The sequence below is a fragment of the Centrocercus urophasianus genome, unplaced genomic scaffold (genome assembly GCF_019232065.1).
Source record: "Centrocercus urophasianus isolate 14NV4802_14NV808 unplaced genomic scaffold, USGS_Curo_1.0 seq_53, whole genome shotgun sequence".
NCBI classification, from domain to species: domain Eukaryota; kingdom Metazoa; phylum Chordata; class Aves; order Galliformes; family Phasianidae; genus Centrocercus; species Centrocercus urophasianus.
Window position 1 is genome coordinate 585,727 of NW_024885122.1, and position 12,503 is coordinate 598,229.

The following is a 12,503-nucleotide window of genomic DNA, read 5'->3' on the forward strand; positions in this document are numbered from 1 at the left end:
AGGTACTTGTTCTGCAGCTGGCAGTTGCCCCTAGTTCAGGAATGGTTTGAATGCTGCTGCTGAGAAGAAGCTTTGTTTCTTTGCATCTCCTGGTAACGGAGTTGTTCAGGTTCCCTGAAAGATGAGGTTAGATATAAGCACTGACTGCTAATTTTTAAGTAACATTGTAAAGCACTTGAAATGTAAGGCAGTATTCTAAGTACCCTTCAGTCTTACTGAAAATTCTTCAGAGTTGATGTGCTATTCTAAGGTCAGAAAAGCCACCTGTCTCCTGCTTTTTTTCTTTAAATGTGTGCAAGCAAGTGTTGCCATGTGCCAGAAGTGTGAGCTGCTACTGGACTGCAGTTGAGCAGGTACAGAAACTGTGCAGGAGAAAAAATAGGCTGAGAAAGTAGGCTCTGTTGGTACCCTGTTCCCCTGTGCAAACAAGCTTTGGTTGCTGTGTTTTTCACTTTGGTAGGAATAGCACTGTTTAAAAAGCTACCAAATGGCAGAAAAGAGCCGATGGTCAGTTGTCACTTCCACAGCCTGGGGCTGTTCTATGAAGGGATTGTGACTTTTAAAAGGGGTTGTGGGTACTGTGCTTCTTTCAGATTTCTTGCCACCAACTTTAGCTATCATTAAAATTCCTTATTTACTAGTACTACATCTGAGATACTGAATGTTCAGTAGTCAAATACTATTGGAAGTTGTGAAAGGAAAACTATATATAGGAAAGGCCATATTTTGCTTCATAAAAACATCTTTGTATTACTCTATCACTCTACTAACCTGTGACGAATTTGAGAATCTCCACTGAAATAATAATAAAAGAAATAAAAATTGCAATCTGAGCATTAACAGGGAGAGAGTCCTTTCCTGTCTGTGCAAGCTGAATTAAAAAAAACAACAACAAAAAAGCCCAACAAAGAAATGTAGCTCTTGGGCACAGCAGAGCTGCTGGTGATATCAAATACAGCACACACACACACAGTGTGTCCTGGGCAGATAGATGAATTAAGCTAAGGCTAACGAGAAATCCTGTTACTACACCAACATTGAAGCACATTGTTTTTATCTTGCCCTCTCTGGTACACGCTTAGGTGATGTGTGCATTTGGCAAAGTGTTCCACCTGACTTTCCACCCCCTCAAATAACAAATTGTACCAAAGGAATAAGTTTCATAGTACATACATCACCTCTGCTTGGGGCCCAGCAGTAATGGTTCAGCAGGAGTTCATTGTTCTGTGCTGTGTACATGAAGCATTTGAGTATTTCAACGTAGTCAAAAAACTGTGTCCAGTCTTCAGACCTGCTGCAGTTTTGCACTTAGTTTTTCAGATGGAGGATGAGGGGCTGGTATTCACTGAAATGGGAAGAAGTGCTGTTTGTCACTGCAAGTTTGGCAGAGGGAATTTCTAAGCTAGTTATTTCACAATCTGTGACTAGAAAGAGTAACTTCTCACACACTTCAAATGCTTCCCCCAGGCTGGGCTGTGTGAGATTGCTGATCTAACTTCTTGCTGCCAGAAAATTATAGCTTGCTCAGCTTTCTTAGCCATCCTTTGCACTGGCTGTAGTGTTTGTTCAGTGAGCTGAAGCAGCTCACTAAAACAGCAGAATGCTGCACTGTGTATTGGTTTTGTCTTAGTTTAGTGAGCTGACTGAGGGTCAGACATCCTAGAGCTGCCTCAGAATGGGCTGTGGGATGTAGGTTGGAAAAGAAGGGCAAAGGTGAGGTGCAGCTGATGTTTGGCAGGAGTGAGCTGTTAAATTGGCTTTGGCAGGTGACCCTTGCACCTTTCCCCCTGCCTGCTCCTAGGCTTTGTACTCCTGTGTGCATTTTCCCAGGTTCTGAAGTCGTGGTTTTCTGTTCAACATTCGTTTATCTAACGCAACCAGAATTCTCTTCTGTTTGGGCATTTATTTTTGCCAGGAAAAGGGAAAAATGTCTTTCTTGTTATGTCTGCTCATGGAAGTGGGGGCGGAGGGAAGGCTAGTTTGTTTACAGAAGGTCCAAAGGCTGAGTAACTGCGCTGCTGTGTGAGCTCATAGAAGAGGTGCTGAGAGCTTGCTGGATTCTTGCAGGCATTTCACGACCCCGCTCAGACAGCGCACCGCCCACCCCAGTGAACAGGCTAAGCATGCCCCAGAGCACCGCCATCAACACCACCCCACCCCACAACCGAAGGCATCGGGCCGTGACTGTGAATAAAGCAACAATGAAAACCAGCACTGTAAGATTTCGCATTCTGTCTTTATGTACTTGTCCTGTCGGAGGGCTCCCTTGGTCGGAGGAAGTGATTTTCATTTTCCTGGGAGTTGATTTGTTCTTCCATTCAAACAGGCAACCACTGCACATGCTTCCAAAGTGCAGCACCAACCATCCTCTACTTCTCCGCTCTCTAGCCCAAACCAGACAAGTTCTGAGCCACGGCCACTGCCAGCTCCTCGCAGGCCAAAGGTTAACAGCATCTTGAACCTCTTTGGATCGTGGTTATTTGATGCAGCATTTGTTCACTGTAAACTTCATAATGGAATAAACAGAGACAGCAGCATGACTGGTAAATATTACTGAAAATGTGCTCTTTTTTTTTTTCTTCTTGTTTTATTGACATTTCCTACCTGCAAGATTAACATAATAGCGTAATCAATAAATAAAAATAAAGCCTTAAGTGCTTACAGTGGTTAACCCCTCCCAGCTGAACCAGCACCAGTAGGTGTCTGGAGGCTGTTAAATTAAAACGAATAAATAAATCGATTACTTTTCACAATTAAGCACTCACTTGCTCTAACAAGTAGGGTGGTTGTAATTGTGCTAGTGGGAAAGATTTTATACAGAGGGAAATAGAGGCAAGAGTCCGTTTCCTGGTTTGAAATCCGCCTGAATATATCTTAGAGTAATTGCAAATTTTAATGGTGACTCATGTTTGTAAAGTTGTCAAACTTCACTGCAAATACCACACAAAGTGATGCTTCGTGTTTTTGGAGAACATTGTGAGCAGATGATTCTTAAAGTAGCAAGTTGTTTTCTTTCAATGATGGTTGTTACATGTTCCCATGTAAGACGTGATACCTTGCTTGTCTGCAGTTCTCAAGTGCTAAATTTATTTTGTCTGCTACACTTTGTTCGGCTCTAGAAGTTAGATGTTTTGAGATATGATAGAAGTAGGGCTCTGCTCAGAGAGGCTTTCATGCACTCTCTTTCCTTGAGTGATATATATTCAGAAAAAAAAAAACAAAAACTCTCAGTCCTTGCATGTTTCCTGTTCTTTATATTGTACTTCAGATGTCTTCTAAAGCTTTAGAAGACATCTGTTCATCAGAAGTTCACTGGCCAAAGTAAGAAAAATAGATAGAGGTTTGTTGTAGCAGGTTGGATTTCTAATAATACTCAATATTAGTAGTTAAACTAATGAACTTCCTTGTTCACTGTATCACAAATCACATTCTTCCTCTGTGCAGAAATGATGGGTTTAGGATTTGGGATATCCCAAATCCATTTTAAAGTAAGCACTGAAGAAGGATCTGTGCTGCTGAAACTCTACAGAGAGGCACCGTTCCTCTGGAGACCTCAAGGTCAGCTGCTCAGAAAACATGGCGAGTCTACTAAGGAGCTAACCTCATGGAGTTCCTGTTGACTTGAAGTATCAGCATCTTCAGAGTCAGATCAAAGTCAGAATTGAAAGGCTTATTTTCTAGGAGTATAATCTGTGAAACCGGATGCCTCCAAGAGAAATCTTTTCCATCTTGAAATTTTTAAGGTGAAAGGTGCTGCGTGGGACTGATGAGATGGGCCAGAAGGGCTGTATGCTGTGGTCCCTCTCCATCACACAAGTGGGGCCCATCATACTTGGTGTTGTGCCCATTCACTTGCCTCTGCTTATTCTACTCAATATAGAATCTTTAAGGTTGGAAAAGACCACTGAGCTCATCCATCTAGTGTAACCGTCATGCCCACTAAACCACATCCCTCAGTGTCACGTCTTCATGATTCTTAAACACCTCCAGAGATAGTGACTCTCTAACTACTTCCCTGGGCAGCCTGTGCCAATGGCTCACCACTTTCTGAGAAGAAACACCTCCAGATCCTTTTTCTGTGTGCAACTTTCCAGCCACTGTGCTCCAAGCCTGTAGCAACGCATGGAGTTGTGATCAAAGGGCATGGCTCTGCAATTGGTCCTACTGAAGCTCATGCAGTTGGCCTGAGCCCATCGATCAGCCTGTTCAGACCCCTCTGTAGGGCCTTCCTACCCCCAGGCAGGTTGACACTTCCTCCCAGCTTGGTGTCATCAGCAGGTGTCCTGAGGATGCACTCAATCCCCTCATCCAGATCATCAGTAACACCTTTTAACAGGACTGGCCCCAATACTGACTGCTGAGGAGCACAGCTCTCCTGACTGGCTGCAATTCCATTCACCACCACTCTCTGGGCCCAGCCCTGCAGCCAGTTCTTTACCCAGTGAAGAGTGTAGCTGTCCCAGCCACGGGCTGCCAGCTTCTGCAGGAGGATTCTGTGGGAGACAGCATGAAAGGCTCTGCTGAAGTCTAGGTGGGCTTTGGCAGCAGCCTTTCTTGCATCCACCAGGCAGGTCGCCTTGTCATAAAGGAGATGAGGTCAGTCAGGCAGGACCTGCCTTTCACGAACCTGCATTGGCTAGACTTGATCCCTTTGGTGAGGCTTGTGAAAAGAGATCAGCAGAGAAGGGACAGCTAGTTGTCACAATCCCTGTGCTTAGGGAAGGGGACAAAAGGAAATCTTGTTATGTGTTTCTTCGTCTATGGGTTAGCTATGCCTGTATATCACAGTCCATCTCCCATTCTCAACAGCTTAGTACTGTAAAGCTTATGTCACTAGCTTGGATGCGTTTTGCATGTTTGGCACTGTTATTGATAAATCTTGTGTAAGCAGCAGGAAGAAAATCCTCTCTGCAAGACCAAGGAGGTCTCACTGCCCTGGTACACCTTTCCAGAAAGGTGACACAAACTTCCAACAAATACAGATATGATGTGATTTCTAAATAAACGTTCGTGAGCTACCCTAGAAGAAACCATGAGGGATGAGATGCAGTTTCAGATTCTACTTCAGAAATCACTTCAGCTCCTTTAAGTGCGCCCTACTGATTCACAGGGACTAGCACTTCACCTTTCTCCCATCTTACAAGACATCTTTTTGATGAGCTTTATGAATTAAGGAGTAGTTGGTCAAGGCCCAGGCAAATTAGTAGATATTGCTTTTCTAGACCTTTTGCTTTTATTCTAGATGTGGTGCCTCGTGTTTCTGATTTCTTCAACTCTTTCACCTCCTGAAGGAAGTCAAGAAGAGCAAGAAAGGCATTTCTGAGATGGAAAAAACATGCAACTTCTTGTAGGTTTTGAGCTGAAAAATATTTGGGTGGATGGGAGAGTAACCCAGCTGGCTCTAGTTGATCTTGCTTCAATTTGAGCAGGGTGCCCAAGTAGGTGGTCTCCACACGTTCCAACTTCACCTATTCTGTGGTTATGTGAAAACAAATACTGTCCCGCTGTATAATCAATGAATGTCATGTATCATCAATGAATGTTATATAAGGATGTTATAATTATGAAATAAACAAGAGAGTTTGGCAAAGCAGATTATAATAACAAGAAGAGAATAGATAGAACGCTTACCTGCATCCTGGGCTTGCTGTAAAACTCCAGAGGAGGGAATCTCCGGAAGAGATCCCTCCCCACTGGTAATCAGCTCTTCAATGGGTCTGGGGGAGGTGCAGCCAGCCTCCACCCTTCCAGCAGCACGGGAGAATCGCCTTCACCTGTGCTCCCAGGGCTGACGCATTGCTCGCCTCAGGTGATCATTCAGAGGTTCAGGCTGTCATTCAGCAGTTCCCACACACCCACTCTTTTCAGTTTTCTGTTATTTCCATGGTAAAAATTGTACTAATCTAGAATCCTGCAATAGTTATCATAGATATTTCACATTTGCAGTTGTAGTGTTTTCAGCCTGTGTCTGTCTGGGAAAAGAGAGATTGTAGAATTATTTTCTCTGCTGTGAGGTTAGCTGGAGGTAATCTGTATACAGCTGAATGTTGATAGGGATTCATCACCTAGAAAGCAACCTTCCTGTTTGCTCTGAGCCTCCTCCTTCCAGATGGTGTTTCATAGTTGTTTCGATTCTGAAGACGTAACAGAGATCTTGGCATCATCAGTGCCAATGCTCTTGTGCCTGTTCTATGTCAGGTTTTAGCTTCTGCACTGAAACCTTAAAGGTAAAGCTTTATAGAAGGCAGCTACTAAACATTATTCTGTATCATGGGAAGAGAGGAAAAATGTTCTGTTCTGTAATGTGTTTGGCATGGAAAAGAACTGGGTGTTGCTGGAACAGTCTGTAGAATTGGATGGCTCAGTGATCGTTATTTCAGTGTGGCACGGATTGCTCCACGTGATAAAACTCCTGAAGAAATCCATTGGGAAGGCTTTGGGAAGATAGTCCTGAATATGGCAGCTCTGGGGAGTGCATGATGTGCTGAACTCCAGCTGCATGTGTCGGACACGCCGGGCTGTAGGAGTGTGTTGCTCATTGCTGTCCTCAGCAAACGGTGAGGACTGGGAGGAACCCATCAATCCTTTGTGCCATTGGTTCAACGAGAGGATCTTCCGGTGGGATGGGCTTGTTCTTAAACCTTGTTCCTAAAGAAGTCACAAGTTTGCCAGCCACGTGTTGTAAAGTGGTGGGGGAGTTGTGCTGCGGATGGTTGCTGGCATCACCAGGTGCTCTTGGGCCTCGAAGCAATCTCAGAGTGTTCAATCCTCATCAGCTTTGGCCCTCCTCTTGTTATTGTGGTGCCCCAAAGGCTGTATTGGTCTAGGAGGCAGGTAGGAGAAGCCCTGGTGAGGGAAGTTTTGAGTATTGCTGAGAGGCTTGGCATAGGTCTTGATCTGACCCAGTGTGTGGAGAATGTGAGCTATGCAGATTGTGCTCATGATGCCTCCTACTGGAGTCCTTTTACTCTCTCATCTGTTTCTGGAGATTGTTTTTGAGATGCTGATCTTTCTAGTGGTGCTCTGGCTTTATTTCTGCTGTGGAAGGTTGTTGGTGGAGCTGATGGCCAGGGGAGGCATGCCCGTGCTGGTTTGGGTTGTTAGCAGCATGGCATGCAGAGGACGGAGCAGTAGTGCAGTCAGGAGCTTATGGTTTGGAAGCTTATGTTTGAGGAGGCTCTGTAGGTAAGTAATCTGCCCTTGTGAGACATAACCGGGTCACTGAAGTCGTGGGGGGAGCCCACGTGCAATGGAACGTAGGCAAATGCACCTGAGCTGGGAAGGGTTAATAATCCTTTTAAATACTGATGTATGTCGATATGAACAGATCTAAATCTTGCTAGTATTTTGTAACTTTTTGTTCCTTGTTTTGCATGATACTTTCAAAACCATAATTTTGGACCTGAATGCCGATTTCCTGTGTGTTTAACAAGCTTGCTGTATCATAAAGCTTTTAATCTATTTTTTAAACAAGCTAAAAGCTTCTTAACTTATATTACAATTTCACCATCTTAAAAGTATTTTATAACTACTGCTGTCCTTTGATTTGTTTCCATTTTATTTCTATTATCTTGCAGCATCTTTTATCCAAATTCTTCTTTCTTATAAATCTTGTAAGTAGGAACAAGTAGCTTTTCCTTAATTGCGGTCATGCTTTTCTTTTTCCATAATCCCATCTTTTATTTGTAAATTCATTCTCATTGTCCCTTGTAGCTTTTGCACTTTTACTTGAAAAAGACAAGTAATTTTTTTGTGTGTGTTTTTGAATGGGGAGGATTGTTGGCAAAAGCAAATTAATCTGCCTGAATCAGTCCCATCTTTTATGTACTTTAGTCTGTGATCATGTCATGAGTTTCAGGACTTTGCACTAACCATGTTTTTTTTTACTTAAAGCTTATTTTACAGACTAGTGTTTGATTTGTATGCATTGTGCATGTAGTGTTTTTTTTCCAACTACAGTATATTGCTGGATAGCTTATTCAGGACAAAAAATGGCTCATGGGAAGATGCATAAAGATTTGTGCTTATTTACTACTCACACTGTGAAAATTTCTAAGTTAACCATAGGTCAAACAATGAATTTATAGGCAAAAATTAACAGGAGGTGCTTGTCATTGGGAAGTTTCCTTTTAAAAGAAACACAAACAAGCAACAAGAACTAAATCCAAACAAAAATCCATAAATGAAAAAGTATTCCATACATCCAAGTGTTCGAGTCTTTGTTTGCAAGGCTGATTGTGAACCTGATATTCCCAAGTATCCCAGGCACAAGATAGAGCAGCTTCTCTGGTACTGCTGGAGTTGTTAGCTTGATTCACCAGGAGCACACATTATTTGTTCTCTTTGATTTTGTAGCTCATAAAATGTCTGAAGATCAGCATAGTCTTAGCTAAAAATAAGAAAGAAAATGCTGCTTCTGCCATTAGTTTTCCAAGAGTGAATTTTTTACTGTTTTTTTTTTTTTCCCCCCCTATCTCCTTGCACATTGAGGGCATTACACACAGATTTGTTTTGGTTGCCATTTTAGAAGAAATGAAGAAGCCAGCAAGATGAGTAGACTCCTGCAGCCTGTGTCTCTGATACTGGTGTGTGAAAGGTGTACTGCAAAAAAGGCACAAATTGAATTGAGTCAGACTGGCAGAGCCATCCTGCAGGAACTGAGCACAAAGCTAAGCAGGATCACAGAACCTGAGGCTGGGACCTTAGAGATCATTGAGCTCCAGTTCCCCCACTGTAAGCAGGACCCAGTCACGGCGGTGACGGCGGCCTCTCGAGATGCCTGTGAGCACGGTGTGCGTTGGCACACAGGGAGGCCTGCCCTCCTGGCAGCTTCCATCTGACAGCACTCTGGGCTCATATGGGGGCAGGGGGGACCAAAGCAGGAGAGTGGCTCTCAGCAGATTTCCTTCTTACAGTGAGTCCTTTGCAATTCTTGGATTTTTTTCTTTTTATTAAACTATCAGTTATATTATATATTTATGCAACATAAGCAGTTTGATGTTCAGAACAAGATAGGTGATCAGTCAGTTGCAAGTAAGCACTTGTGTGGAGGTAGTAGTAATGGCACAGTGAAAACGTTGGATGGTATTTTAAGAGTGCAAGGAAAGTCGTTTTCTGGAGGTGAGAACAAGGCGAGGAAGATCCTTGTCCTCTGAGAGGGTAGGGAGGTGTTCTGGATACAAGGAGACACTTCCCAACACAAAATTGGGATGAACTTCAGAATATGAAGGTCAATTGTTGCAATCCTTACACGGACAAAAGTTAGTTATAGCCTCAAATAGTTCCTAAACAGAGGCACTGACTCAAATACAGTGAACTAACAGCTTCATGATAACTGCTAAATTGGACTTGATCTTTGTGTCCAGGATCCCATGAGCCTATTATATATGTTAACAAACGCAGTGAAATGCTGTTTTTTCTTTTCCCAGCTATAGCAACTCAAGCTAGTGTGGAGTTTCGCCGGAAAGGATCCCAAATGTCCACAGATACAATGGCTTCCAACCCTTTGTTTGATGCCAGTGAATTCCCAGACAACTATGAAGCAGGAAGGGCAGAGGCATGCGGGACACTGTGTAGGATATTTTGTAGCAAGAAGACTGGGGAGGAAATATTACCAGCTTACTTATCCCGGTACTAACCTATCTTTCAGTTGCTTTATTGGTGTAATGTTACGGTGCAAAGGAATTTGCAGTGCATAGCATTCAGTTACTGTCTGAATCCTGTGCTGCCAGCTCTAAGAGCGTGGCTGGCCTGCACGAGGCACAGACAGAGCTCCCTCTGTAAGCTGAGTGTTGGCTTTGTGTTCCCACAGTGCTGGTTTCCATTGGGCTTTCTTCAAGCTCTAGCTGAGGGGGAGCCCCTCCAGCAGCTGGAGGGAACTTCTTTGGTCTTTTTGACACTTGAAGGTTTTTAAACTTCCTATCAAATGTTGGTAAGATGGACAGAAGTGTGCAGATTTGAGATTGTGTTTTGTTAGACTGCAAAGGGTGCTGTCTTGTCAAGAAACATTGGAGTGGAGTATATATTTTTTAATGGTTTTTACATACAGAAATGCACTAATATTCTATTATTTGTTTGTATATATATATATATATATATATTTTCATCGTGAATTACTTCGATTTTCAGTTTAATTTCTAGTAAAACAAGGCCATCCTGCCTATCATAGTTCTTGTTTTTCCAACTTTTTTGGTTAAAAAGTAGAAAAAGCCAGAGGCAGAGAATCAATTTTATAAATAGTAACTCTCTCAAACAGTTCAATTACCTTCGCCATAGGTGGCATCAAAACTTCTGGAAGACTGAACCACTTTATTTCATGTATGTGGTAGTGCTATATGCATTAGATGGTCTGTTCCTCTTACACAGTCAGATTCCTCTGTTTTGTTAAGTTGTGGAGGGTTTTTTTGTGTGGGTTTTTTTTGTTTTTTTGTTTTTCTTTTTTTAATACAAATACACTGTAACCTAAAACCTGTAGAGGAATCTAAGTGCTTTAAGAGACGAGGTACTTTGGGATGGTGGCCGGCTACATAAGGTGCTTCACATCCTTCTGCTTTTTCATTTGAAATAGCTGATTCATATTTTCCCTCTTATTTACCAGATGTTAGGATTGCTGTCACAGTGCTGTTCCCCCCCCAGGGATTTTGCAGTACTTTTCTTCCATGCTAGGGAATTGGAACCAAGGTCTCATTTACTCCCTTACATGAGAAAGGCGGTGGTGGGGAGCACAGTGAGCACGCACCTGTGCTGTAGCTGCAGCAGCTCCCAGGCCCTGAGCTGCAACAAGGCAGATGTTTCAGCAGAATGGTGCTCTGCTGGCTTTTCACGTGTAATATGTGTGATTAGCGTGGCTTTTTTTGAAACATAGCTAACTGCACTTGCCTGTGCTAACATAACTTTGGGGAATGCTCAGAAAAGCTTCTCTCAGCTCTGATTTTGAAGCTGTTCTGTGTAGAAAAGATCTAATTGCTGCACATTCGTGTTCGTGTGGGATGCTGATACTTTTTATGTGCAAATAATTCCGTCTTATCTTTCTTTGTCAGATTTTACATGCTTTTAATTCAGGGTTTGCAGATAGCAGATTTCGTTTGCCACCCCGTTCTTGCCAGTGTTATTCTGAACTCCCCTCCTTTGTTCTGCTGTGACCTGAAAGGAATTGATGTCGTGGTTCCATATTTCATTTCGGCTCTTGAAACTATTTTACCCGACAGGTAAACTGCTGTTTCCCTGTAGATACTATCAGAAATATGGGGAGATGTTTATCTTCTGGGGTTTCTGTCGTTCCTGGATGGCTTCCACTGGAGGAGTTCTGTAATGTGGGCCCTCTGTTGTATATGTATGTGATAGTGATAACAGCAGCATTTCATAAGCTCTGACTTTTCATTTCATTTAATGCAATTATCCTTAAAGTAGCAGTAGCCCTTTTTAAAAATGAGAATGTTGGAGTTGTGTTATCTCAGTATTCATTATTGAAAAACAAGAACAGGGAAAAGAATACATTTAAAGCTGATTTATTTTTAAGGAGAACTTTACAGCATATTCTATGCTGGCTGTTATTGCAGTGACTTTATTCAGAAAGTAACTTTACACACCAGTAAACGGAAAGAATTGATCATTTAGACTGACAGGGAAGTTGGAGTAGGTTCCTAAAGTGGAATATATGCCCTTGTTTGTCAGAGCCGTACAGATTGCTAAATAACTTAAGGCACTTACTACTGCTCTGTGCCTGCCTTCCTCTCCATATCTTGTATGTACTGATGGTGCATTTCAGCTTGAAGTTGTGCATAAACTACTGTTATTCTTCTGGGCTTAAATCTGAGCTGCTGCTGCTTGTAGGTGGATCTTACAAGCAGAATTAACTCGTGGCTTCATAAGAAACGTGGTCTGTTTCCAAGCAGAATGTGTTTTATACAAGATGCACACGAGCAAATTCTGGGGATCCTGGTAGAGCTGGGTTGGTGGGATTTGCAGTAAGCACGCAGAGGGTTGTGACTGGCATTTCCTGCCTTGGGGATGCAGAATATGAATAAGACTTCTGTTTGCTTAATGGTTCAGTGCAAAACAATTCAGGCAGGACTTCATAATTTGCTAATTGTTTCATTGCAACTGCTATAAAATAAGAATCTTGAATCTAGGAAGAAACAGCTACATTGGATGTTGCAAGTTATTTTAGACCAAGGAGTGGCTGTTTGTTTAATTTTCACTTAGGTTTGGCTTCAAAGTCTTATAAAAAGTTGATTAATTGTATGGTGCTTTGATTTCCAGGGAACTCTCAAAGTTTAAAATATATGTAAACCCCACAGAGCTAAGAAGAGCTTCAATTAACATCTTGCTGTCTTTGTTGCCTCTCCCTCATCATTTTGGAACCATAAAATCGGAGGTAATAACCTTACAGCTTTGTCTTACATGTTGAATTTTGTCTTTTGGGTTGTGGAGTGGCATTTGGGTGAGGTGAGCTGTGGTATTTGGCATTCTGTTTAGCCCTGAAACTCTTGGCACAAGTTTGA

At 42.5% G+C, this 12,503-nt stretch overlaps 1 protein-coding gene across 3 annotated transcripts in view; it reads left to right on the top strand.

The window, feature by feature from the left end:
* The window catches only part of RALGAPB (Ral GTPase activating protein non-catalytic subunit beta), a 64,204-nt gene that overhangs the window by 17,248 nt on the left and 34,453 nt on the right, over positions 1-12,503 (top strand). For all 3 annotated transcript variants that reach the window (XM_042835451.1, XM_042835453.1, XM_042835452.1), the window contains exons 8-12: positions 2,068-2,216; positions 2,327-2,543; positions 9,429-9,630; positions 11,040-11,207; positions 12,262-12,376. In XM_042835451.1, the coding sequence (XP_042691385.1) occupies positions 2,068-2,216; positions 2,327-2,543; positions 9,429-9,630; positions 11,040-11,207; positions 12,262-12,376 (851 nt within the window). The remainder of the gene's footprint in view (positions 1-2,067; positions 2,217-2,326; positions 2,544-9,428; positions 9,631-11,039; positions 11,208-12,261; positions 12,377-12,503) is intronic.